General features: G+C 34.5%; 2 protein-coding genes across 5 annotated transcripts; both read left to right on the forward strand.

Annotated features, from left to right (window-relative positions):
- Positions 1–3,620: 3,620 nt before the first annotated feature.
- On the forward strand, positions 3,621–6,602 carry LOC115698282 (alkylated DNA repair protein ALKBH6 homolog). 3 transcript variants are annotated; one of them, XM_030625496.2, is made up of 8 exons: positions 3,621–3,748; positions 3,929–4,083; positions 4,179–4,239; positions 4,318–4,356; positions 5,338–5,450; positions 5,914–6,112; positions 6,208–6,254; positions 6,353–6,602. In XM_030625496.2, exons 2-8 carry the CDS (start codon positions 3,946–3,948, stop codon positions 6,488–6,490), a joined length of 735 nt encoding a protein of 244 aa, XP_030481356.1. In that variant the 5' UTR covers positions 3,621–3,748; positions 3,929–3,945; the 3' UTR covers positions 6,491–6,602. The 3 variants fall into 3 exon arrangements, with proteins under 3 accessions (XP_030481356.1, XP_030481355.1, XP_030481354.1); XM_030625495.2 differs by having other exon boundaries at positions 3,643–3,760; XM_030625494.2 differs by having other exon boundaries at positions 3,737–4,083.
- Positions 6,603–7,516: 914 nt separating this feature from the next.
- Positions 7,517–21,342, forward strand: LOC115696531 (TATA-binding protein-associated factor BTAF1). 2 transcript variants are annotated; one of them, XM_061117680.1, is made up of 29 exons: positions 7,517–7,782; positions 7,999–8,141; positions 8,246–8,340; positions 8,429–8,643; positions 8,734–8,788; positions 9,226–9,307; positions 9,468–9,790; positions 11,147–11,255; positions 11,625–12,306; positions 12,451–12,594; positions 12,705–12,768; positions 13,728–13,939; positions 14,233–14,464; positions 14,653–14,826; positions 14,924–15,349; positions 15,440–15,877; positions 15,976–16,095; positions 16,188–16,670; positions 17,378–17,916; positions 18,190–18,682; positions 18,767–18,835; positions 18,927–19,031; positions 19,150–19,380; positions 19,487–19,747; positions 19,849–19,898; positions 20,023–20,132; positions 20,222–20,304; positions 20,412–20,624; positions 20,703–21,342. In XM_061117680.1, the coding sequence occupies exons 2-29, from the start codon at positions 8,090–8,092 to the stop codon at positions 20,871–20,873; spliced, it is 6,231 nt and encodes a 2,076-aa protein (XP_060973663.1). In that variant the 5' UTR covers positions 7,517–7,782; positions 7,999–8,089; the 3' UTR covers positions 20,874–21,342. The 2 variants fall into 2 exon arrangements, with proteins under 2 accessions (XP_060973663.1, XP_060973664.1); XM_061117681.1 differs by having other exon boundaries at positions 7,518–7,782; positions 12,451–12,583; positions 12,700–12,768.
- The last annotated feature ends 5,895 nt before the right edge of the window (positions 21,343–27,237 follow it).

The following is a 27,237-nucleotide window of genomic DNA, read 5'->3' on the forward strand; positions in this document are numbered from 1 at the left end:
ATAGGGGTTTCTATGTAGAATTCCGTAAAAATACAAAAAAAAAAAAAACTGTTTTGAAGTATAAAAATGAAAAAGCCCCTTGTTTTTTTTTACTAATTATTCAATTAATATTAATATAAGTTTAAAGTATTTTTAAGACCACTCAAGTTTTTTGTACTATATTTTTTGATAGTTTTGATAACTTTTACGACTTATGTATCTTTTATGGCTTTTGTACAATTTTTTATGGTTTGTCCCTATTTGTTTAGGGTAGTTTTGTGGTATGGTCAATTGGCAAGAGAAGTGATTCCTTTTGTGCTCATGATTTCTACTTCAACGACTTTTTCGCTTTTAACAGATAAGTATTTCAACTTTTATGTCCTTAATTATATTTAATATGGATTGATTTATCATTGTTCTTTCATATTATCTTTTTTCATTATATTGAGTGGTAATAGAGTTTATTTTTTGTTATTTTGTAGGTTATTTTGTGGAGGGTCTACAATTACAGGGAATTTACTCATAACTTTAATTTTAAATAAAATTTGTTTATTTTGCTTTTCAGCAGGTTATATTAGGGTGCTAGTATATTGTTACTAGCCAAAGGGTAATACCTTTGGCTAGTTATTTTTAGAAATTTTGTTGTTTTTTTTTTATTATTTTAGTAATGTTGAGCTAATGATATGAGTTGCGTGTTATTTTGGGAAATTTAATTTTCTATACTTAAAAATGTTCAAATTTTTCTTTAAACCAATACATTTTATATTACAAAAAATATGACACTTTTTTCAAAACCCCAAAAATACCCCCCTCTATCTACTTTGTCTCTCTCTCGGATTGAACAAAAAAAAAGCACATGGTCCGATGGGGTCCGATCAATCGGACCCATTGGACCATGGGTCCGACCATCGGACCGATGTGCCTCTCTCTCTTCGTTTTCCTCAAATTGAAAAAAAAAAGCATATGGTCCGATGGTCGGACCACATGGTCCGATGGGGTGCGATTGGGTCGGACCCCATCGGACCATGTGGTCCGACCATCAGACCATATGGTTTTTTTTTTCTGTTCGTTTCGAGAGAGAGACGAAGAGAGTGAGAGGGGGCGGTCAACAGTGGGTGGGTGGTGGAGGTGAGCCGTGGTGGTGCGTTTGGGGGTAGGGGCGGTCGAATGGTGGGGGCGGTCAAGTGGGGCGGTCACTCACGGTGAGAGAGAGGAAGAGAGGGGGGCATTTTCGTGGGGTTCGGGGTCGCCGGTTCTGGTTGGTCGGGGTTGAGCGTCGACGGCGTGGGTGGGTCGGGGTTGAGCGTCGACGAAGCACGGTGGGGACGGGGTTGAGCTTCAGTTGAAAAAATGGTGGTTGTGAGGAGTGGGTACTCGGTTCGGCTGGCGGCTGTGCGAGAGGAAGAGAGAGGATGAGAGGGAGGGGTTTGAAATGGGAGGGGTAGTTTAGGAAAATTAGGAAAGTTGTCATATAGTACCAATTTTAATAAATATGCATTTAGGGGAAAAATTATAGGGCATTTTAAGCATGAAATTTCAAATTTTATTTTGAAGATTGTCATTTTATTTTAAGTTTGTATATTAATTTTATTTTGAAGATTGTCATTCTAATATAATTTTTTCAGTTTCGCTAGCTCTGGAGACAATTATTAATAATAGGAAGGTATTTTTTCAATGTGATGTGGTGCTGTTTTGAAGACGTTATAGCTTGATTGTCTAAATTTCCGGGGACAATTTTGTCCCATGTGGCTCGGGATTAGAATTCTGCAGTACATGATTTGGCAAAGCATGCCCTTCAGTTAGACGATGAGCTATCCTGGTTCGAGGAGGTGTCTCGCCGATTGTGGATTGCTGCTTTGTTAATCATGTGTGATTTTGATCACCGCATAAAAAAAATATTTGTCTAATTGATAATTATTTTTTATATAAGGTATTTAAATATGATATTTCTATTTGTTTGAACTGTTTTAAAGGTATTTATGCAATTTACATTTCGTTTTTTTTTAAAGTTATTGCTTTAATAAATTTAAAATTATTATTAAAAATAACATTAACATTTTTGGGTGATTCTACAATGCACCTCATATTAAAAGGGATGTATTTATGTACCCTCTACTTGTTTCGGCATTTAAAAAAATATTCAGTCTAATTTTTTTCATATTCATGTATGTTATAACTATTTAAGATATCTTACAAAATTTGAAATAATTTACAATATAGAAAATAATGTTCAAACAGTCTATTTTATACTCGTATAAAATAAAATAGTCACGCGTGCAACACACTGCTTAAATGCAATTTTTGACATATTAAACTTTTTTAAATTTTTTGAAATTTTGCAGGATGTCTTAAATAATTATAATTTACATGACTATAAAAAACATTTGACTAAAAAATTATTTCGAATACTAAAATAGATAAAGATGTATCGATGTATCCCTTTTAAGAGAGTGCATTATAGAATTTTTCAACATTTTTTATGTTAAAAAAGTAAAATAAAATATTAAGAGTGACTTTTTCCTTACAATTAATTTAATTGGCAACAAGGAAAATTAGTAACTTAAGCGTGTTTAAAAGTATTAATTATGCAATTACTTATGCTATTTTAAAATATAAAATGTATTTAAATATCAGATAATAATTATAAATGAATTCACATTACAGAAAATGATATATTTTTTAGTAATTAATATTTAAAATATAAAATTTTAATAATTACACTTACAGCTGTTTATATAAATTTGAAAATCGCAGTTTAATCCAAACCACGACAATTCGAACCACTGTAGATTGTAACTGGGGAAACTGTTTTTGATGGTTTGGTCTAATCGGACCATTTACGGCGTAATGGTTCGGTTGCGGTTCGTAATAAATAGTTAACGGTTAAATCGGACCGAACCGTTTATAAATAAATAATTAATTTATATACATTTTATATATGACTATATGTATAATTTTGAACTTTTTTGTGTGTCAAGTTTTTTATTAAATGAATTTTGGATTTTTATGTTATATTTGACTTTTGAGAATATTTTTATATCGTTATTTATATGTTATAGATCTATTACTTATCATGTTAAATATATATTTTGAAAAATAAAATTAAAAGCTTAATAAAAATAGTACAATTACTTAAAAAATATGAATAATTTTAAATTCTACTCAAACCGTGGTTTCAAACCAAATCAAACCGTTCTTAAGGGTTTGGTTTGATTTGAGAAATTTATTGGTCTAGTTTGGTTTCAAATATTCAAAAAGCCTTTATACTGGTTTAGTTCAAAAATTAAAAAAATTCGGACCAAACTAATTCGTGAACACCCCTAATTACACTTAACTCTTAGGGATAAGTTGAAGAATATCTCTTTTTTTATCTATTAATCAAAAATACTTTCATATTTTATTTCATTAAAATTTACCCACTTTTATGAGTGAGTTGTTTAATATACTCCTGTTCTCCCTTTTAAGTGTATTTAAGGGGTATAATCATCTATAAAAATAGTAGATATATTTTAAATAATATGAAAATAAAAGTAAAAATTAAAATAAATAAAGTAAAGTACACGTACAATCCAATTTTCTCTAACTCTTATGGGATAAAAAAATTAAAATTTACCAAATGTAAAATATTAAAATTTATAAAATAATCTCACTACATGCAAATCTACTATGGATTTGGGACTAAACAAGATTATTTTACTACTAAAAGTTTTCGTTAAGCCTATCACAAAACAAATTTGAAAGTGTAATTGGATTTTCTGATTGAGAGAAGGTACCCAATTAGGTTAGGTTTTATTTGAGTCCTTAATTTGCAGCTTCTTCTTTTTCTTTTCTCATCACTCGATTGCATTAAAGCCATAGACTTTATTTGATTCGAATGAAATTGGAAACAACCCACATCACCATTTTACTTTAATATCTCTCATTTTCTTTAGAATTGATGGATTGGCAGAGTGAGTGAAAACAGACATGGAAGAAGAAGACAACAACAACAGCAGCAGCAGCAGCAAGAACAAGGTTGATAAGTTCAAAATTGGGTCTTTACCAACTCTAATGTACATACCTGACTTCATAACACATGATCAACAAACCCTTCTTTTGAACAATGTAAGATAATGCCTTTTCCCCTTTCTTTAATCTTACATATAATCATTATATATTTGTCATTTGTGTTTTCATGTTATTCTCTTTATTTATTTAAGATCAATGGAGCTCCTCATTCAAAGTGGAAGTCCTTGAAGAATAGAAGGCTACAGAATTGGGGTTTGTTTATATTAAATCTTACTTTAATTTGAGTTCTTTTGACTTTGTTATTCATGGATGGTTCTTCCTTCCTAGCAGGTGGTATTGTGCATGAAAAGGGTCTTCTAGCCCAACCATGTAAGTGGCAAAATCATTAGACATATAAGGTTATGATATATTAACTGATTTTTCTTGTTGAATTTGAAGTTATGCAGTGCATTTTAATCTTTTTCTAAGTGGAAATATGAATTTATGGAGTGCATCACTAAATTATACCTATTTGTACAAATAGCTCCGCGATTAGCGCTAGTTAATACATAGGTTCCAATAAGCATATGTTGAGTTGGTACGGAAATGGGATCCCCAATTGCTGGAGACAACAGATTTGTATGAAAAAACATAACTGTTTGAGCCTCTAAAGAGAACCAGCAAATGATTATAAATTCTCTTTTTCGAATGCTCTAAATTTATGTTTGTGTGTTTCTGTTCCTTAGTTGTTATATTATACTTATTACTTACTGTGAAATCAATGAGGTTTTCATCCTTTAATCTTGTTTCCTTTCCTCATTCTCTGTTTATTACTCCTCATTTCCCTTGCCCTATTCTATTCTCTTCTCTATCTTGTTTAAATCTGTATAATTTGTTCAAAAGTATAGATAATAAGATCTCATGCTCAACTCATTGTGAAGTTACTCTTGAGGGGATTATTATGTTGTGTTCAACCAAGCACAACCTAAATCTTGTGCCATATTTTATATTCAAAGGCAAATGGATCAAAGTTAGAACACATTTCCTATGTATTAACTTAAGGCGCCTTTATTTGCATCCATATACTTCTACAGGCCACATACATTTCAATTCAATTCCTCAGATATTTCCGTTGTGTCCCGAGCTGAAACTGTAATGGGGACACTTATGTAGGTGCTTAGCTGCTAAAATTTCTAGGCAGGATTTTCAAGTTTATCTGTGAATACACAATTGATTTACTTTTACTTTTTAAGTTCATTACATCTCTTTGATATGTGTAAATTATATTTTGCTTCTCGAGTTAAACTCGATATGTGTAACCTCTGTTGTTTAAAGAGAATTTTCTGATTTGAAAAACTGACTCTGCCACAGTGCCACCTTGGCTAGCAAAGGTTACACTGAAAATATGTGAAGAAACAGGATTATTCCCTGCACCGATCAATCATGTTCTTATCAACGAATACCTCCCTAACCAAGGAATCATGGTAGGTCATTTCATACATAGTTTCTTGTGAGTTTCAAGTACTTTTTCTGTTAGCTATTTGAATTTTATGATGCATATTGATGAATCGATGGCTGGCTGGAAAGTCTCCTTGAGTTTCTCCGGCCAATCTAAGTTTGTATCTCCTTAGAAAAAGTTATCCTTTTTATTTTGAAAAAGAGATAGAGGCCGTTGTCTTAGACGGGCCCTACCCGATATTTATTGAAATCCCTTACTTTGTGGTGGAGGAAAACCATGGTTACAAGAGTCTAAGCATAAAACTAAAACACGCACAAAAGCAAGACCGGACCCAATAAAAACAGTACTTGTTAGTTCTGAAAGAAAAATTATATCAAATTTCTCCATTCTCTAGTTAAGTCTAAGAATGAGAAGTGGTCAAAATATTTAGTCTTGAACACCCAAGTGGCTGTCCAAAATCTAATGGCTGTGTGTTGTGTTGTGTGCAGCCACACCAGGACGGGCCAGCTTATTTCCCGGTTGTGGCGATTCTGTCTCTTGGCTCACCTGCTGTTATGGACTTCACTCCCCATTCAAGATTGATGGAAGAAAACCATAAAGACGATAAAACGTTGGACAATCCCCGTCCTTTTTCGGTCCTCCTCATGCCTTGCAGCTTACTGATATTCAAAGACTCGGCATATTCAGGTGGTAACACGATGAATAAATACTGAATCTTGTCATTGTATGTTTTAGTGAACATTCATATTTTGACTGACCCTTCTTTTTGCTATTATGGTTAGACTACTTGCACGGTATAAAGGACTCCGAATTACAAAGCTTTAATGGGGTAAGCGCAGTACTTAGCTTTGCCTAAGTTGAATAGGTTTTTCTTCTGAATTTGGCTTCTTCTCATATATGTTTCTATTTAATTGTGGTCTTATTCAGGTTGTAAATGAAGTTGAGGCTTTAAATTATCAAGAGCAAGATTCAGAAGAGGTGAAGAATATTCATAGAACTAGCAATAGAATTTCACTAACTTGTAGATTAGTATTGAAAGTTCATAAAAATTTGTTCAAGTTTTGAAATTTGAATGCCCATTTAGTTTAGCCAAAATTATTTATATGTATGTATTTATGTGTCAAAACACCATTAATTGTGGCCATGAAATGATGCACTTGCTTAAACTTCTTGATTCTATACTTATCTTTCATTATTAGATCAATGATTTAATGACTCACAATCACATCTTTGGCTTTAAAACTAAGTAGATTGACTATGTAAGAATCGATCATAAAAGTAACATGATCAATCAGTATAGTATCTATTGAGTAACTTGTTACGCAAAGCTTTTCTTCAGTTTTACATCAACTTTGACAAGATTTTCATATTTGTACAATCCTAATTTCTTCTCAATAAGCCTAAACATTTAATCAATCACATTATCAATCTCAATTTTTGACAATGTTTTCTATAAACAGATTTTTTATTTTTTACACATCACACACAAAAAAAATTACTTCTATACTTCATATACGATTCGCAATTTGACACAAACCCTAACTTGGCCTCGGCCTTGGCATTGGAACTGGACTTGATCACTTGCCCTGGTCTCGACACCAGACCCCAACTTGACCCTGAAGCATAACCCACCATCTTAGAGCTTCGATGCTTTGATCAAAGTACGGAGATTAAACAACAAGCAAGTAACCCGTAACTTTTTTCTTTCTTCTTCACTATTTTCAACAATCATCGACATCATCGATGACGCATGCTCCCTAGTCTGTGAATTTGGACTCAAACCCGAACTCTGACCTAAACCCTGGCCCCAACACCTAACCTCGAATCCCGACTCTAACCCAACCCTATCCGGACCTCAACCCCAAACCCAACTTAAACAAAAAAAAAAAATTTACAAAACACAAATTCGTTTTTTTGTTTTTAAAATTTATTATATGTTCAAGTAAATATTAAAAATCCCATACTTTATGAAAATACTCTTTTCATTTATTTTGTTTAGAAAAATACCATATATATTTTTTATTATAGAATCGAAGAAAAAGAAAGGAAAGAATAGGTCGAAATACGGAATTGGAATTGATATAAATAAAAAGTTAAAAATAACAAAAAAAAAAAAAAAATCATAATATCAAGAAGACGAAGTCCGTCTCGCTCGTCTCTGAACCAACCATAACCGAAAAGAAGACGAAGAAGAAGACGACGACGACGACGACGACGGCGACGGAGAAGAAGAACAACGAACGACGAACCTCTCTTCACCTTCAATCCACGGCTCCGACCTCGATGCATTCAGTTTCTGCACCGCTTTTCCACAACCTCATTCATTATTATTACCTAATCTAATCTCTACTTCTCAAGTGAGTGTTCAACCCTTTCTTTTTTCTCTACATGGATCTACTTTCTCCATTTTTGTTTTCTATTCAATTCAATTCCATTCTTTCAAATTATATTTACTTTTTTCTGCTTACACCTCGCAAATGCTGCTCCTATTGTCTCTCGAGACTCTCCCCCTGTTCGTTTTGGAAACCCTAGATTTTTGGTGATTCAATGGTTGCATTTATTTGTATATGTAGGGTTTCTTGAATAAGAAGAAGAAGGATAATAATTAGTATCGGAATATAATTACGTACCTTGATAGATATAGAAGTGGTGTGATGAGCTATAATGGCAGCTCAACAATCTTCTCGTCTTCATCGTCTGCTCACTCTTTTGGACAGTATCCTTTGCCTTTCGATGCTTTCTTGTTTATATTATAGGGCATTGTCTTTGTTCTTGTTGTTCTCCGTTTCAATTTCTTTCCCTTAACCAAAAAAAAAAAAGCTGGTTCGTCACAGTCCACAAGGTTCACTGCTGCTCGTCAGATTGGGGAAATAGCCAAATCGCATCCTCAAGACTTGGTATCTCTTTTGAAAAAGGTATTGTTTATTATCTTATGTACAATACAAAGCTCAAGGTCGAATGTTTCTTTGTCTTAGTAGTTTTAGTGCTGTGTTGTTGTATTAGGTTTGTCAGTATCTTCGTAGCAAAAACTGGGATACGAGGGTTGCTGCTGCTCGTGCTATTGGGGCTATAGCTGAGAATGTTAATCACACATCTTTGCCTCAACTTCTTTCTTCATTCAAATCAAAATTGTCTGACTTTGGAATGCCTGGTATTTCTGAAGATTTGCTTGCATTGCCAGATTTTCATTCCAACGTTGCTGGCATCTCTTTCAGGAGGTCATTTTTTGTTTTTGTTTTTGTTTTTTTTTTCAATTGTAATGATTCTTTAATTTCATATTGATGTTAGTTTTTGTCTACAAACTACAGCTTTAATATCAACAAAGTGCTCGAGTTTGGCGCTTTATTGGCATCTGGAGGACAGGTAGTTTTGAAACCTACATTCTGTTGATTTTCATGTGGTGCTCAATGACATTTGTATCAAACCCAAAACTTATACTATTAAGATATTGTTGTTCCTAAATGCTCTCCTGCTCTTGGGGATGAAGCACATCTGTGATTGATCTTTTTTTATTGTTTTTTTGAAAAAAGAGAAAGAGGTAACTTTTCTTAGACTGACCCCTCCCCCAATATGTTATTGAAACCCTCACTTGAGGCGGAAGAATACCATGGATACAGACGCTTTAGCACAAAACGAACTAAAACAATATAGTGCCAAAACAATACAAAAGTACATAAGAAGCTCAAATACCCATAGATAAAATTAAATTACAACAAAGATCTCCATTCTCTACATAAGATCTTTTTTAGTTGTTTGTGTATGCATATAATTAGACCTTCTCATACCACTTTTGAACTCAGGAATATGACATTGCGTATGATAGTTTGAAGAACCCAAGGGAAAGGTTGGCTCGTCAGAAGCAAAATCTTCGGCGACGTTTAGGTTAGTAGTTTAATTATTTTATGGCTTTAGTCTTTACACGAGTGTTGTGGAGAAAATGTCTATCAAAACTTTTTTCTTATAAAATAGATTACACGTCTCACCTTCTGTGGTATTATTTGTCTTCGGGTGTTAAAGTCAAGCTCATTGCTACTTGACGCAGGCTTGGAAGTATGTGAGCAGTTCATGGATGTAAATGATATGATAAGAGATGAAGACCTTATTATGCAGAGCTCTCATGGAAATGGAATAAATCAGAGAGTTTATGTACCACATAATATTCAGCGATTAGTTGCAGATATGGTTCCAAACATCATGTCGAGAAGGCCTAGTCCAAGAGAAAGGAATCTTCTCAAACGAAAAGCAAAAATTAGCTCAAAAGACCAAATGAAAGGTTGGTCTGAGGATGGCGACTCAAGGGTGTTGGGTGTACAGAATGTGACTGTGCCAAAGGTCCTAAGTGCCGATTCCTTAAGTTCTAGTAAGGTATTTATGCCAACTAATCTATACTTTTTATTTTTTTCCTTCCTATTGTATTGTCAACCAAAACTTTAAGAGCTATTGACTGTCTTGACACAATAACATCAGATTATGTTGCTCATTTAGTTGGAAAATGATATGATTTAATATTTTGTGTGAGCCATACACGTCTTGTTTTGCTTCTCTTTTCTATTTGACATATATAATTGTAAAGGGAAAAATTTGGGTTCATCAATTTGTGGAATATATAACCGTATGGAAAACTTTAGAGTTATATGCTATGAATCTTTTTAAAAATTTAGCTTTATTTCCTACCCTAATCTCCAATTCTGAACAATACATAAATAAATCCTTGTTTTATTTGTTAGCCAAGAATATGTGGATATAGTAGTCCGTGGCATTATCTACCTCTAGATAGATTTCTATGAGATCTTTCCTTATTAGATTACTGTGAGTTGGTTAGTTTTAAACAGCTCAGTAGCAGAGAGTTGTGGAGTGAATACAAGGTGTTTTGTTAAGTGTGCTCAATGAGGGCCAAACAAATAAAGGTGGGGGGAGTGAAATTGAATTGTTAATTTGTCAATGGAGTTTGATGTGGGTGGAGTGGCATTGGAAGATGTGAGAAGTGGGGGTGAGTAAGCTTTCTTCAAAATGTTTTGAGGAGGTTCGTAGATGTTGTTGGCAAAGAATAAAGTCAATCATATAGAAATGTTCTTTTTGAGGTAAAAGGATTTTCATTATACTATGGTATTATGAAAAATGTTGGTGCTAGAAGGTTGAGGGTGAGGGATAGAAGAAGTTACCAACTGTTGTGAGCAGGGAACTTTTGGGATATAATAAGATGACATACAGACAGATGGTCACCAAAAAGACAACATTTAAAGAGGTGGTCTTTGAAAAGAAAAGGGTGTTCACGCTATCAATTCATTTTCTAGAAACAATGTGGAGAAAAATGTTGATCGAACAGAAGTCGCCAAGAATTGGGGGTGGTAATGGTGGTCAATAGATAAAGCTTGGTTGTGATCTTAATCTTAATTTACTATAATACGTTTGTCTCACTTCTTATAACGAAGCATCAACAGTCATTAAGCACATTTCTCTAATAATACTATTGTGATTGAGTATGCTGATTTTAAATAAATAGTTGAACTCTTAAATGTAGTGCCATTGTGGCTTGGTCAACTTAATCAGGCTCAATGAACCCATTATTGATGGTTGGAGCTTTTAGTAGGTTTAGTCATATTTTACTTTTTAGGTTATCTTTCTTAGGTTGGAAAATTAACTTGACTTTTCACTTTCTAGCCATGTAAGAGTATTAAAATTTTCATTTTCATGTGGCCTTTTTAAATTATTTGTATGCAGGCCTCTATGGATGTTAATGATGATGAAGACGGCTCGGACCATGACAAAGATGGATTGTGGCCTTTCCATAGTTTTGTCGAGCAACTTCTACTTGATATGTTTGATCCTGGTATGCCTCTTATTTGTCTCTCATTGTTGATTATTAAGAGTATGCCTGCACATGTAATTTTTTGATGGGAATGGTTTCACCTGCATACTCTATTGCAGTTAAAATGATTATAATTGTATGGGTTGTTGTTGGTCCTGATATTACATTGTGTTTGTTGGGAGTATTACCGTTTATTATAGCTGACATCAACTTTAATTATTGCCAATCGTTACTATGGCTGTTATTATCAATATCCACTATAGTTATCATTATAATTATTTCTTTTGAGACTTTTGCAGTTGCTGCTGCTATTGATTTCTTATTTTGGCTCAATATCATGTCATTATTTGTTTATCTTCTAAAATGATATTGTTTGACCTTTAATTCCAGTATGGGAAGTTCGGCATGGAAGTGTGATGGCTCTAAGGGAAATTTTAACTCACCAAGGAGCTTCTGCTGGAGTATTTATGCCTGACTTGAGCTTGGATGGTGCACAGTTTTTTCAACTAGAAGATGAATTTGTATCACATAGAATGAAGAGAGAAAGAGCGATTGATTTGAATATACAAGGTCCAACTGATGAGTTTGAACCGAACATGAAAATGCCAAAGTTTACTGATGTGTCGTCTCCATGGGTGGATACAATGTCTGTTGCCAACATAGATTGTAACACTGACATCAATATAAAGGTTGAAGATGATAGTATCTGTGATCTGCCCGCTGAGCCCGTTACTGAGTTCTCTAATGTTAGCACTGTTAAGGTGGAATCAGATTCTCACCTTGATATTACATTGCATTCGAAGGAAGAAGATATTACATTGTATTCAAATAAAGAAGATACTGCACAGTATTCGAATAAAGAAGAGACTACACTGTATTCAAATAAAGAAGTAACTGAAACGGCCTTGTTCGAGGACTCCTCCAGCATTAAGGAAACAGATGTGATGAGAAACATATCTGAAAATTCTGAGCTGATGAACTGGATTAAATTGGCTAGGCATTCATGGCTTAAGAACTGCCAATTTCTTCAAGAATGTGCAATCCGTTTCCTTTGTGTTTTATCACTAGACCGGTATGCTCTTTGTTTAAAACTTTAGCTCATTGTTTTAAATGTATTATAGTTATTATAGCTGTTTTCCCCTTATCATGCTTTCTGATCTGACTCTTCCATGCCTTCTGTAATAATACATTTTACTTTTGTGTTGATCAATTGCAGTTTTGGAGATTATGTATCTGATCAGGTTGTTGCACCAGTACGGGAAACCTGTGCTCAGGCATTAGGTGTTGTTTTCAAGTACATGCATCCCACTCTACTCCATGAAACATTGACTATCTTGCTGGAGATGCAGGTAAATTTCATGTAAGCTCATGCGTTTTTGTTCTTAACTCTTAAGTGCAGGCTTCTGTGTTGTTTGATGTTCCATTGAGAATAATTATTATGCTTCTGATATTTATTTATGTTCAGTTTAGACCAGAATGGGAGATTCGCCATGGAAGTCTGTTGGGTATCAAGTATTTGGTAGCTGTAAGGAAGGTAAATATTTGTGTCTCCAGAAGTTAGTGATAATGTGGATATGCTAGATTTAAAGTTACTTCAAACATTGGTTGATATGAGACATCATGAAATGAAGTCACTATTAAAAAAGGAATTTTTGAGTAAGGTTCCGTTGAATCTTTTGTTGCCTGTAAATTTGCATTAAGTATAAACATTAGTAATTGAAAATAATAAAGTAACCTGAAGCATGCATCTTGATGACAGATGCCAACTTTAATTATTCATCTGAGTTCTGGGTAGAAAATTTGGATAATGGTTCTATCAGTAGAGGGAATTAGATGCTAATGACTATCCATAGATTTATACTAAACTGGAGGCAGGAGGATATCAAAGCTGTGTACAACGGCCATTCTTACTATTTTTTGGGCTGTATGGCTTGAAAGGAACTGCAGAAAAATATGAAGGGAGGGAAGAATCAGCCGAAAGGCTATGGGAGAAGATTAAATTTTGGGTTGCAACTTCGGTTTAGAAACCCATTGACTTCAAGGGGATATCTTTCCAGATCTTAGTGGGGAATGGGATTTGTATTTTGTATTAAATGGGTTAGGTTTGTGCTAAGATCTTGTTTTGTTTTTGGTTGTTACGAGGTCATTTCTGATCTCTATTGCTTTGTATATTTTTGTTATACATCCAAAGTTGTTTCTTTCTTTAAAAGGAAAAAAGAAAATTCTGCTGATACGTTAGGGAGAGCAAATTAGCAGCCTAGCAAGGTATAGATCTCCGTAGAGCTACCCCCGTGCTATCTTTTTTCATATTTAATTGATAAAATCTTGAATTACTGAAATTCTATTGAGTGGTTTACAGTTTAATAATTTAGCATTCAGGTATAAGGAATAAGGGATGCTTACAAGAATGATGTCAATGTGTAATCGAGTTTTGTGTGTAATTTCCTGTTTTATTTTTTTTTTGTTAATGAATTTCTCTGACATCTCTATTAGGAGATGCTTCATGAATTGCTTGGACGTGTTCTCCCCGCATGTAAAGCTGGGCTGGAGGACCCTGATGATGATGTTCGAGCTGTGGCAGCTGATGCTTTGATTCCAACAGCCGCTGCAATTGTTAGCTTACAGGGTCAGACATTGAATTCCATAGTGATGTTGCTATGGGATATATTACTTGATTTGGATGATTTGAGTCCATCTACGAGCAGGTAACTTTCATCAATTTAATTTCATTATTCTTTTCTCTTTTGCTTTTGATTTCTGCTGTATTATTGTATGTATGTTATGTACCTAGCTTACTAAAAAATTAAGACAGAATAGAAATTCTTCAAATCCCTGAGTTCCTCTTGTGAATACTCTCTTTTTTTCTTCCTTTTGCTTGAATGACTGGTTAAGTAATACTCATGCTTGGCTGTGATATTATTTTTCTTTTCTAACGCTTCAATACTTTTAATAGTTCGTAATTTTTAAGATTTTTGAAGAACTTGCTATCCACTTGCAGTGTGATGAATTTGTTAGCAGAAATTTATTCCCAGGATGAAATATTTCCTAAAATGTTGGGAAGGTCGAAAGATAGCCAAGGATTTGATCTAAATGAGGTAGGCTGCATTGATGATACTGGAGGAGTGAATTTGCAGGAGAATCCTTTTATGTTAGCAACATTGGCTCCACGTTTATGGCCATTTATGAGACATAGTATCACATCGGTCCGTTATTCAGCTATTCGCACTTTGGTAAATTTTTCTATCCTCTATTTATTATTGATGCTTGGATTTTGTTTTTTGAGAAACATAAACAAGGGTAGTTTTGCCTAGAATTTTTTGACATTCTTTTGTGTGTTTCTCCATTTTAAAGTTGTGTCAGGAACCTACATTTTTTATGTTCTCTAATAATTTTCTGCTTTTTTATTTCATTTGTGTAGGAGCGATTGCTTGAAGCTGGATATAAAAGGAACATTTCTGACTCTGGTAGCTCTTCATTTTGGCCTTCATTTATACTCGGTGATACCCTTCGAATTGTCTTCCAGAATTTGCTGTTGGATTCAAATGATGAAATTTTGCAATGTTCTGAGAGAGTTTGGAGGCTCCTTGTTCAGGTATTTAGAATTGTCTTAACATTATTTTCAAGGTTTATATATTGCTTACTTTAACTAACTGGACTCATTCAATTTACTTTATATTGTTTGACTCTAGTCTCCGAAGGAGGACCTGGAAATTGCTGCAAGGTCGTACATGTCTTCTTGGATTGAGCTTGCAAGTACTCCATATGGTTCGGTATTAGATGCTACAAAAATGTTTTGGCCGGTTGCTCTTCCACGGAAAAGTCATTTTAGAGCAGCAGCTAAAATGAGAGCTGTGAATCTTGAAAATGAGTTTTATAGAAATATCTCCTTAGAATCTACAAATGGAGCTATTCCACATGAGAGAATGGGAGAGGCTTCCATTAATCCTGTTAAGATTGTTGTTGGTACTGATGTGGAAATGTCAGTGACTCATACCCGAGTGGTCACAGCAACAGCATTGGGCATTTTTGCGTCTATGTTGGAAGAAGGGTCTACACAACATGTTGTTGATCCACTATCGAATGCACTGGCCTCTCTTTCTGGTGTCCAGCGGCAGGTAATAATGCGTCATTGGATCGGACAGTTATGTCCTCACTTTCTCTCTCCTCACGTTTCCTTTAATAATTCACAACTTCATTCACTGCAGGTGGCATCTATGATTCTAATTTCTTGGTTCAAAGAGATAAAAGTCAGGGGTTCAAATGAAAATCAAGGAACTATGTCTCGATTTCCCAGTCATCTTAGAAATTGGCTGTTGGACTTGTTGGCATGCTCCGATCCTACATTCCCTACTAAAGAATCACTTCTACCTTATTTAGAGCTTTCAAGAACCTATTCTAAGATGCGTGGTGAGGCTAGTCAGTTATTACGTACTATGGAATCATCGGGTATCTTCGATAACCTGTCAGCAATTACAAAGCCTGATTGTGAAACTTTGAGTGCGGATGATGCCATAAGTTTTGCATCCAATGTTCCAGCCTTGTGTAATGATAATATCGGGAGTAAATCTGTTCCACATCTTGAGGATATGGAGTCAGCAAAGCAACGACTTCTTACAACTTCAGGATATTTGAAATGTGTTCAGGTACTTTCAAGAATTGATTGTTATTAAAGTTAATCTATTTTGAAAATGTTCTCTCTTATTCAATATTCTTGTTTTTGCTTTCTGGAATGGGTATGCAGAGTAATCTCCATGTTTCAGTCTCTGCCCTCGTTGCTGCGGCAGTTGTTTGGATGTCAGAGCTTCCCGCGCGGCTTAATCCAATTATCTTGCCTCTAATGGCTTCAATCAGAAGAGAACAGGTAGTTACTTTGGATACAAGTTAAGTAGAATTTGTTAAGAATGATCATAATATTTCCCATATTTTAACTTATTTTATTTATTTTTTTTGAAGGAGGAGAAACTGCAAGAGAAGGCTGCTGAAGCGCTTGCAGAACTTATTTATTATTGTGTTTCGCGTAAGCCTAGCCCAAATGATAAATTAATTAAGAATGTATGTACTCTAACATGCTTGGATCCTTGCGAGACACCTCAAGCTGCAGTTATTGGCTCCAAGGGAATTATTGACGATCAAGATCTTCTTTCATTTGGGACCGTGACTAATAAGCAGAAAACGAAGGGTCAGATGATTGCTGGTGGTGAAGACCGGTCAAAGGTTGAGGGCTTCATTAGCAGACGAGGGTCTGAACTTGCATTGAAGCATCTCTGTGAGAAGTTTGGTGCTTCTTTATTTGATAAGCTTCCTAAATTGTGGGATTGCCTGGCAGAAGTTCTTAACCCTACCACTAACGACTCCTCTTTAACTCCAAATGAGAATCAAGTTACACAAATTATTGACTCTGTTCAGGATCCTCAAATTTTGATAAACAACATCCAGGTTAATTCAGTCTTTCTTTTTAGTTGCATCGTGTTCTTTAATTTCATTGTGACCCTGAAGATGTGACGCTACATAACATTAGGACCGCTTACATTTTGTTTAACTAAATGTTTGTACTAAGGTGGCGTATGGTTGGGAGGAATGAGAATAAGATTAGGAATAAGAATGGAATGGAATCAAATTTAAAATTCATAAAAATAATTGATAAAAAGTTTAATAATTTTTTTTTATCTTGCATTGGAACGGTCATTCATTCCATTTCAAAACAGAATAGTCATTCCACCAAAATGACGGAAAAATCATTCTATTAGAATCACAGAATACTTTATTATGCAACCAAGTAAAGGAATAGAGTAAAAATTGTTTCCTTTCCAATTCATTTCATTACCTCCAACCAAATGCTGCCACCTAAGTGTTGTGTTTCTGGTTTTTACATTTTCTTTTGGTACCGACAATCGCCCAAGTGTACGCGTTTGTTGCTGCTGATCCTCAATTGGCATTTGAACATATGTTTCATTATCACTCATTTGTTTCAATATCTTGTTGTGTGCTGCTTACGTGTTCATTTAAATGCATTCCTTTTGTTGTGGACTGCGGTCACAATTAGCATTTTGCTGTATAGTGGTTGGTTCTAACCTGTTCTGCTGTGGTGGTAGAATAGCTATTTATCTTGTTGCCTCATTTTCTCTTTTGTTTCTCATGTGCAGGTTGTGCGTTCTATTGTTCCTTTGTTAAACGAGGCACTTAAACCGAAACTTCTCACCCTTCTTCCATGCCTTTTCTATTGCATTCGTCATCCCCACATAGCTGTTAGATTAGCTTCTTCTCGGTGCATTACTTCAATGGCCAAGTCAATGACAGTACATGCAATGGGAGCTATAGTTGAAAATGCTATTCAGATGTTAGGAGATAATTCTTCTGTTAGTGCAAGACAAGGTGCAGGCATGCTGATCAGTTTGCTCGTTCAGGGATTGGGTCAGGAGCTTGTTTCCTATTCTCCATTGTTAGTTGTTCCACTTTTAAGGTGCATGAGTGATTGTGATCAGTCTGTGAGACAAAGTGTGACACATAGTTTTGCCGCCCTTGTACCTCTTCTTCCATTGGCAAGAGGCCTTCCCCCACCTGTTGGACTAAGCGATAGTTTCTCTAGGAGTTCCGAAGATGCACAGTTTCTGGAGCAACTACTTGACAACTCCAATATCGATGATTACAAACTCTCTACTGATTTGAAAGTAACACTAAGGAGGTCGGTATCATTATCAAATGGAGTGATAGATGCAAAGTGTTTTGAGCAATTGTTTGACAAGTTAAATGCATATTCATTATTACAAATTTCATGCAGTTACTGATTTGAGTGACATTTAGCATGTCTTCATGCTCTTTTTTAAAATAAAATAAACATAGAATTGCATATCATCATTGTTTTTTTTTCTTATTATTATTTCTTGGTGAGCCCGTGGGACATGTAAGTATGTGTAGATTTTCTCTGATATTTAAGTTTCTAACTCTCTCTATTTAGGTATCAACAAGAAGGTATAAATTGGCTGGCTTTCTTAAAACGTTTCAAGCTTCATGGAATTTTATGTGATGATATGGGGCTTGGCAAAACACTTCAAGCATCAGCTATTGTGGCTTCTGACATAGTTGAGTGCCGTGCTTCAAATAACAATGAGAGCTGTTCACCATCTCTGATTATTTGCCCGTCAACCCTGGTCGGACACTGGGCCTTTGAGATAGAGAAGTATATAGATGTTTCGGTCATATCTACTCTTCAGTATGTTGGTTCTGCTCAAGACCGCGTTTCTCTTAGAGATCATTTTGATAAGCATAATGTAATAATAACATCATATGATGTGATTCGTAAAGACATTGATCATCTTGGGAAGCTTCTATGGAATTATTGTATCTTAGATGAAGGACATATCATAAAGAATGCGAAGTCTAAAATTACAAATGCAGTGAAACAGTTAAAAGCTCAGCACCGATTGATTTTGAGTGGAACACCAATTCAGGTTGGTTACCGGTTTGTGTGTATATTTTGTCGAAATTTGAAAACAAAAGGTTTCTGAAGTTTTGATTTTTACCTTTTGTTGCAGAATAACGTCATGGACTTGTGGTCCCTTTTTGATTTTTTAATGCCGGGCTTCCTTGGAACTGAGAGACAGGTGTGCTTTGACAAAACATTATTTTTTTTGACAAACCTATTTTCGGTTGATATTTGATTTTATTTTATGGTACTACCATGTCACTGGACAGTTCCAAGCCACTTACGGGAAACCATTAGTAGCAGCCAGAGATCCTAAATGTTCTGCCAAGGATGCTGAAGCGGGGGCACTAGCTATGGAAGCATTGCACAAACAGGTAAACATTCTTTTTGACGAAAACATATTTTCAAGAAAAATTATGCATCTATGTTGTTGGTTTGTAATAGTTGAGAAAGTAGAAGACTTTTACTGAAGAATTTCCAATCTAATAATAGGTCATGCCTTTCCTCCTTCGACGAACAAAGGATGAAGTTTTGTCTGATCTTCCAGAGAAAATTATTCAAGACAGATACTGCGACCTGAGCCCTGTACAATTAAAACTTTACGAGCAATTTTCCGGCTCACATGTAAAACACGAAATCTCAAGTATTGTGAAATCGAATGAGTCAGGAGATACAGGAGAAGGAAGCAGTGTATCAACCAAAGCATCTTCACATGTTTTCCAGGTAAAAGACGGCTGTTTATATCGTGTATTTTGGTTGCATGTCTAAATTTTAGACAAGTTCCTCTGTTGTAATGTCTCATACTCACTCTTGCATGCTAATCTCGCAGGCACTTCAATATTTGTTAAAACTTTGTAGTCATCCATTGCTTGTTCTTGGAGATAAGATCCCCGATTCGATTGAATGCCTTTTTTCTGAGCAACATGCTAGTTCCGACACAATTTCGGAATTGCATAGACCTTGCCACTCTCCCAAACTCGTTGCACTTCAGGAGATACTGGAAGAGTGTGGGATAGGCGTTGATGCATCTAATTCTGATGCTTCAGTGGGTGTCGGTCAGCATAGAGTCTTAATATTTGCTCAGCATAAGGTGTGGCTCACTCTTTGCACCATTTATTTCTTGATTTGTTTTTGCTTGTTATTCTTAGTTGTACGTGTACCTCTCTTATCCAACTATGTCATCTCTTCTAGGCCTTTCTGGACATTATAGAAAGAGACTTGTTTCAGACCTACATGAAAAGGTAGGCCTTTCTGGACATAGTATGTTTTTTTTTTCCGTAATAGTTTTCTTGGTGAATCAATATTATGGTAGCTTTTATTTCCTTTTTACAGACTATAGTTTTTACGTATTTTTTTTTGAAGCAGTGTAACTTACTTGAGGTTGGATGGATCGGTTGAACCAGAAAAACGTTTCGACATTGTTAAAGCTTTCAATTCAGACCCTACTATTGATGTCTTGCTATTGACTACACACGGTATTTACATTTAGATATACATTTTTTTATATATAGGCTTGCGTCGTATAAAAGGCCCACTTAGGAAGTAACTTATATTCTGTTTGTAGTCGGTGGCCTCGGGCTGAACCTGACATCGGCGGACACACTTGTTTTCATGGAGCACGACTGGAATCCAATGCGAGATCTTCAGGTAATTCTGTTGTGGCTTGTACCTTTTTCGTAATAATTTAATTTGCTCGGTAACTAACATAGAGGAGGTACTTAATTGTTTTCCAAAATGTTTATTAAAATGTCCAGGCAATGGATAGAGCACACAGATTAGGTCAGAAAAAAGTAGTGAACGTTCATCGTCTGATAATGCGCGGAACCTTGGAAGAGAAAGTCATGAGCTTGCAAAAGTTCAAAGTTTCGGTTGCTAATGCAGTGATTAATTCAGAAAACGCCAGCATGAAAACAATGAACACCGATCAGTTACTCGATCTCTTTGCATCAGCAGAGACTTCTAAGAAGGTATTTGTTACATTTTTCTTGACATCCAAAAATAAATGAAAACAAGTTGTAACATTTTTTTAAACTTTTTTGTATCAGGGAACTTCTGTATTGAAGCAAACGGATAATAATTTCGATGGAGATGCGAAGTTACCGGGAAGCAAGAAGGGTTTAAAAGCCATTCTTGGTGGGCTAGAAGAGCTATGGGATCACTCACAGTACACCGAAGAATACAATCTAAATCAATTCTTGTCAAAGCTTAGTGGCTAAAAAAATTGGCGTTTTTCCACTTTGTGTATAGTATTGTATTTTTCCCAGAGCGAGGAAATTTTGACAGCGTGGAATCATTATCAGTCATCATCAGCAGCCGCCCCCATCTCTTCCCGTATTTATTTCGTCCAATTTAATATTCTTTGGTCGTTCTCGTCCTCGTCGTCTACATGGCTGTTATATTATGAAAGCAGGAATGGAATGGAATGGAGGGGGAATGAATGTAGTTGGGGAAGAAGAATGGTTTTTCCTTTGTTTTTTAATCTTAGAAGAAGAAAGGGTTTAGGGAAGGGAAAAGAGAATATTGTAAATTTCGGATATTGTAAATACAATCACTTTCTATTTCTTTTTTTTTTTTTAATTTTTTTTTTCTTTTTTCCCTAAAATAGTATTAATCTCTATCTAGCTATGAACAACGTAACAAACAGGTTTTTTTTACATCCATATGATGACACAACACAACATAAAATGATTTGTCCAACGATATGTAATGTAATGTAGACAATCAACTATATTTGCATTTAACATTTGGAAACTAACCACTTTTCAATCAACTACTTGAAAATTTTTAATTGACATTTTGGAATATTTAGGAGAAAAATAAAAAGAAGAGTGCTAATTACAATTTCTAAGTTTGAAATTATATACGGGAATATTTTTTTTTTAAATTTTGTTTTATAGCAGTATTTGTTATAATTATAATATTATTTCTGTAAATTTTTGAAATTTTTTTAATAGTTTACTATATCGGAAATAAAATTCTTGATACTCTAATTTATCACGTGTGTTCAAAAAACTTCATACCTATTTTTAACATTGTAAACTATTCGAAATTTTTTAAAAATTTACAATGATAGTATTGTGAGTATAATCTATAATTCTTTTTTTTTTTTAAAAAAATATATTAGTATATATTTTTGGTCACAAAAGTTAAGTTTACTTCTAATTTCACTTTTATTTTCTTCTCTTTTTACATATATTTTAATAATTGTTATAAAGTAATTATACCAATAAAAAAATTGTATTAACCATAGTTACCATTACTTTTTGAAATATTATTGGGTAAGTCTACTGTGGGCCCTTTTAAAGACATGTTTCAGTAGAGTAAGAAAAAACTTGTTAAAATTTACTCTAAAAAGAAGAATATTTTTAGTTTTTGAATTAGGGGGCTATTTTAACTTAATTTAACTTAAAACCATTATTAATATTCAAGTCTTAGTAGTTAGTAGTACAAATTCATTGTAATTAGTGGGAAAAAATATTTTGAGATGGGTCCGGGCCACATTTCACAAAGGGGTACCACTATAAGAAATGATAGATTTTCACTATTTCGATAAAAAATAATTGTTAGTACTTGAAAACTAGGTTTTCTCTCAACGTGTCTAATAGAAAAGTGATGGACAACGGTCTAGGCTTCCACCCTGAGAAATTTCACAATTTTTTGATATGTGTAGTGTGAGATTTTAAGAGAACACTAACGAGTGTAAGAGTAAAGAAAAACATGTTAAAATTATCTTGAAAAGAATAACATTTTAAATTTTTAATTTAAGATGCCATTTTCACCAAATTTAATGCGGAAACAATCTTCATATTCACGTCTTAGTAGTACAAATTTATTTTAACTAGTGGGGAAAAATATTCCGAGATGGGTCCTGACCACATTTCACAAATGGGTACCACTATCAGAAAATATGACATTTTTACTATTTCGATAAAAATAATTATTAGTGCTTGAAAACTAACTTTCCTCTCAACGTATCCAATAGAAAAGTGATGGAAAACGGTCTGGGCTTCCTCCCTGTGAAATTTTACGATTGTTTGAGATGTGTAGGATGAGATTGTTTGAGACCGTTGTGCATCAATTTTTTCTTGGACACATTGAGAGAAAAATTAGTTTTCTTGCACTAACGATCATTTTAATCGAAATAGTGAAAATCTCACATTTCTGATAGTGGTACCCCTTCATGAAATGTGGCCCGGACCAATCTCGGAATTTTTTTTGCCACTAGTCTCAATCAATTTGTACTACTAAGAAATGAATATGAAGAATGGTTTTGGGTTAAAATTTGTTGAATTTGCCCCCTAATTTAAAATATTCTTCTTTTCAGGGGAAATTTTTATAAGTTTTTTCCTTACTCTTACACTCGTTAGTTATCTGTTAAAATCTCAACCTACACATCTCCAAAGATCGTGAACTTTCACGGGGGCCTAGCCAAGACCGTTGTGCATCACTTTTCTCTTGGACACGTTGCGAGAAAAATTAGTTTTCTTCCACTAACGATCGTTTTAATCGAAATAGTGAAAATCTCACATTTCTGATAGTGGTACCCCTTTGTGAAATGTGGGCCGGACCAATCTCGGAATATTTTTTGCAACTAGTCACAATCAATTTGTACTACTAAGAAATGAATATGAAGAATGGTTTTGGGTTAAAATTTGTTGAAATGGCCCCCTAATTGAAAATATTCTTCTTTTCAGGGGAAATTTTAACAAGTTTTTTCCTTACTCTTACACTCGTTAGTTATCTGTTAAAATCTCAACCTACACATCTCCAAAGATCATGAAATTTCACGGGGGCCTAGCCAAGACCGTTGTGCATCACTTTTCTCATGGACACGTTGAGAGAAAAACTAGTTTTCTTGCACTAACGATCATTTTCATCGAAATAGTGAAAATCTCACATTTCTGATAGTGGTACCCCTTTTGTGAAATGTGGCCCGGACCAATCTCGAAATTTTTTTCGCGACTAGTCACAACGAATTTTTACTACTAAGACATGAATATGAAGATTGGTTTTGGGTAAAAATTTGTTGAAAAGGCCCCCTAATTTAAAATATTCTCCTTTTCAGGGGAAATTTTAACAAGTTTTTTCCTTACTCTTACAGTTGTTAGTTATCTGTTAAAATCTCAACCTACACATCTTCAAAAATCATGAAATTTCACAGGGGCCAAGCCAAGACCGTTGTGCATCAATTCTGTCTTAGACACATTGAGAGAAAAATTAGTTTTCTTGCACTAACGATCATTTTAATCGAAATAGTGAAAATCTCACATTTCTAATAGTGGTACCCCTTTGTGAAATGTGGCCCGGACCGATCTCGGAATTTTTTTCGCCACTAGTCACAATGAATTTGTACTACTAATACATGAATATGAAGATTGTTTTTGGGTTAAAATTTGTTGAAATGGCCGCCTAATTGAAAATATTCTTCTTTTCAAGGGAAATTTTAACAAGTTTTTTCCTTACTCTTACACTCGTTAGTTATCTGTTAAAATCTCAACCTACACATATCCAAAAATCATGAAATTTCACGGGGGCAAAGCCAATTTCGTTGTGCATCACTTTTCTCTTGGACACGTTAATAGAAAAATTAGTTTTCTTGCACTGACGATCATTTTAATCGAAATAGTGAAAATCTCACATTTCTAATAGTGGTACCCCTTTTTGAAATGTGGCCCTGACCAATCTCAGAATTTTTTTCGCCACTAGTCACAATGAATTCGTACTACAAAGACATGAATATGAAGATTGGTTTTGGGTTAAAATTTGTTGAAATGGCCCCCTAATTGAAAATATTCTTCTTTTCAGGGGAAATTTTAACAAGTTTTTTCCTTACTCTTACACTCGTTAGTTATCTGTTAAAATCTCAACCAACACATCTCCAAAGATCATGAAATTTAACGGGGGCCTAGCCAAGACCGTTGTGCATCACTTTTCTCTTGGACACGTTGAGAGAAAAATTAGTTTTCTTGCACTAACAATCATTTTAATCGAAATAGTGAAAATCTCACATTTCTGATAGTGGTACCCCTTTGTGAAATGTGGCCTGGACAAATCTCGGAATATTTTTAGCCACTAGTCACAATGAATTTATACTACTAAGAAATGAATATGAAGATTGGTTTTAGGTTAAAATTTGTTGAAATGGCCCCCTAATTGAAAATATTCTTCTTTTCAGGGGAAATTTTAACAAGTTTTTTAATTACTCTTACACTCGTTAGTTATATGTTAAAATCTCGATCTACACATCTCCAAAGATCATGAAATTTCACGGGGGCCTAGCCAAGACCGTTGAGCATCACTTTTCTCTTGGACATGTTGAGAGAAAAATTAAATTTTCTTTCTCTAACGATCATTTTAATCGAAATAGTGAAAATCTCGCATTTCTGATAGTGGTACCCCTTTGTGAAATGTGGCCCTTACCAATCTCGGAATATTTTTTGACACTAATCACAATCAATTTGTACTACTAAGAAATGAATATGAAGAATGGTTTTGGGTTAAAATTTGTTGAAATGGCCCCCTAATTGAATATATTCTTCTTTTCAGGGGAAATTTTAACAAGTTTTTTCCTTACACATACACTCGTAAGTTATATGTTAAAATCTCAATCTACACATCTCCAAAGATCATGAAATTTCACGGGGGCCTAGCCAAGACCGTTGTGCATCACTTTTCTCTTGGACATGTTGAGAGAAAAATTAGTTTTCTTGCACTAACGATCGTTTTAATCGAAATAGTGAAAATCTCACATTTCTGATAGTGGTACCCCTTTGTGAAATGTGGCCCAGACCAATCTCGGAATAATTTTTGCCACTAGTCACAATCAATTTGTACTACTAAGAAATGAATATGAAGAATTGTTTTGGGTTAAAATTTGTTGAAATGGCCCCCTAATTGAAAATATTCTTCTTTTGAGGGGAAATTTTAACAAGTTTTTTCGTTACTCTTACACTCGTTAGTTATCTGTTAAAATCTCGACCTACACATCTCCAAAGATCATGAAATTTGACGGGGGCCTAGCCAAGACTGTTGTGCATCACTTTTCTCATGGACACGTTGAGAGAAAAATTAGTTTTCTTGCACTAACAATCATTTTATTCGAAATAGTGAAAATCTCACATTTTTGATAGTGGTACCCCTTTGTGAAATGTGGCCCGGACCAATCTCGGAATATTTTTTGCCACTAGTCACAGTGAATTTGTACTATTAAGAAATGAATATGAAGAATGGTTTTGGGTTAAAATTTGTTGAAATGGCCCCCTAATTGAAAATATTCTTCTTTTGAGGGGAAATTTTAACAAGTTTTATCGTTACTCTTACACTCGATAGTTATCTGTTAAAATCTCGACCTACACATCTCCAAAGATCATGAAATTTCACGGGGGCCTAGCCAAGACCGTTGTGCATCACTTTTCTCATGGACACGTTGAGAGAAAAATTAGTTTTCTTGCACTAACAATCATTTTAATCGAAATAGTGAAAATCTTACATTTCTGATAGTGGTACCCCTTTGTGAAATGTGGCCCGGACCAATCCCAAAATATTTTTTGCCACTAGTTACAATGAATTTGTACTACTAAGAAATTATTATGAAGAATGGTTTTGTGTTAAAATTTGTTGAAATGGCCCCCTAATTGAAAATATTCTTATTTTGAGGGGAAATTTTAACAAGTTTTTTCGTTACTCTTATACTCGTTAGTTATCTGTTAAAATCTCGACCTACACATCTCCAAAGATCATGAAATTTCACGGGGGCCTAGCCAAGACCGTTGTGCATCACTTTTCTCATGGACACGTTGAGAGAAAAATTAGTTTTCTTGCACTAACAATCATTTTAATCGAAATAGTGAAAATCTCACATTTCTGATAATGGTACCCCTTTGTGAAATGTGGCCCGGACCAATCTCGGAATATTTTTTGCCACTAGTCACAATGAATTTGTACTATTAAGAAATGAATATGAAGAATGGTTTTGGGTTAAAATTTGTTGAAATGGCCCCCTAATTGAAAATATTCTTCTTTTCAGGGGAAATTTTAACAAGTTTTTTCGTTACTCTTACACTCGTTAGTTATCTGTTAAAATCTCGACCTACACATCTCCAAAGATCATGAAATTTGACGGGGGCCTAGCCAAGACCGTTGTGCATCACTTTTCTCATGGACACGTTGAGAGAAAAATTAGTTTTCTTGCACTAACAATCATTTTAATCGAAATAGTGAAAATCTTATATTTCTGATAGTGGTACCCATTTGTGAAATGTGGCCCGGACCAATCTCAGAATATTTTTTGCCACTAGTCACAATGAATTTATACTACTAAGAAATGATTATGAAGAATGGTTTTGGGTTAACATTTGTTGAAATGGCCCCCTAATTGAAAATATTCTTCTTTTCAGGGGAAATTTTAACAAGTTTTTTCCTTACTCTTACACTCGTTAGTTATATGTTTATATCTCAACCTACACATCTCCAATGATCATAAAATTTCACGGGGGCCTAGCCAAGACAGTTGTGCATCACTTTTCTCTTGGACACGTTGAGAGAAAAATTAATTTTCTTGCACTAACGATCGTTTTAATC

This window comes from Cannabis sativa, chromosome 6, assembly GCF_029168945.1.
Source record: "Cannabis sativa cultivar Pink pepper isolate KNU-18-1 chromosome 6, ASM2916894v1, whole genome shotgun sequence".
Classification (NCBI taxonomy): domain Eukaryota; kingdom Viridiplantae; phylum Streptophyta; class Magnoliopsida; order Rosales; family Cannabaceae; genus Cannabis; species Cannabis sativa.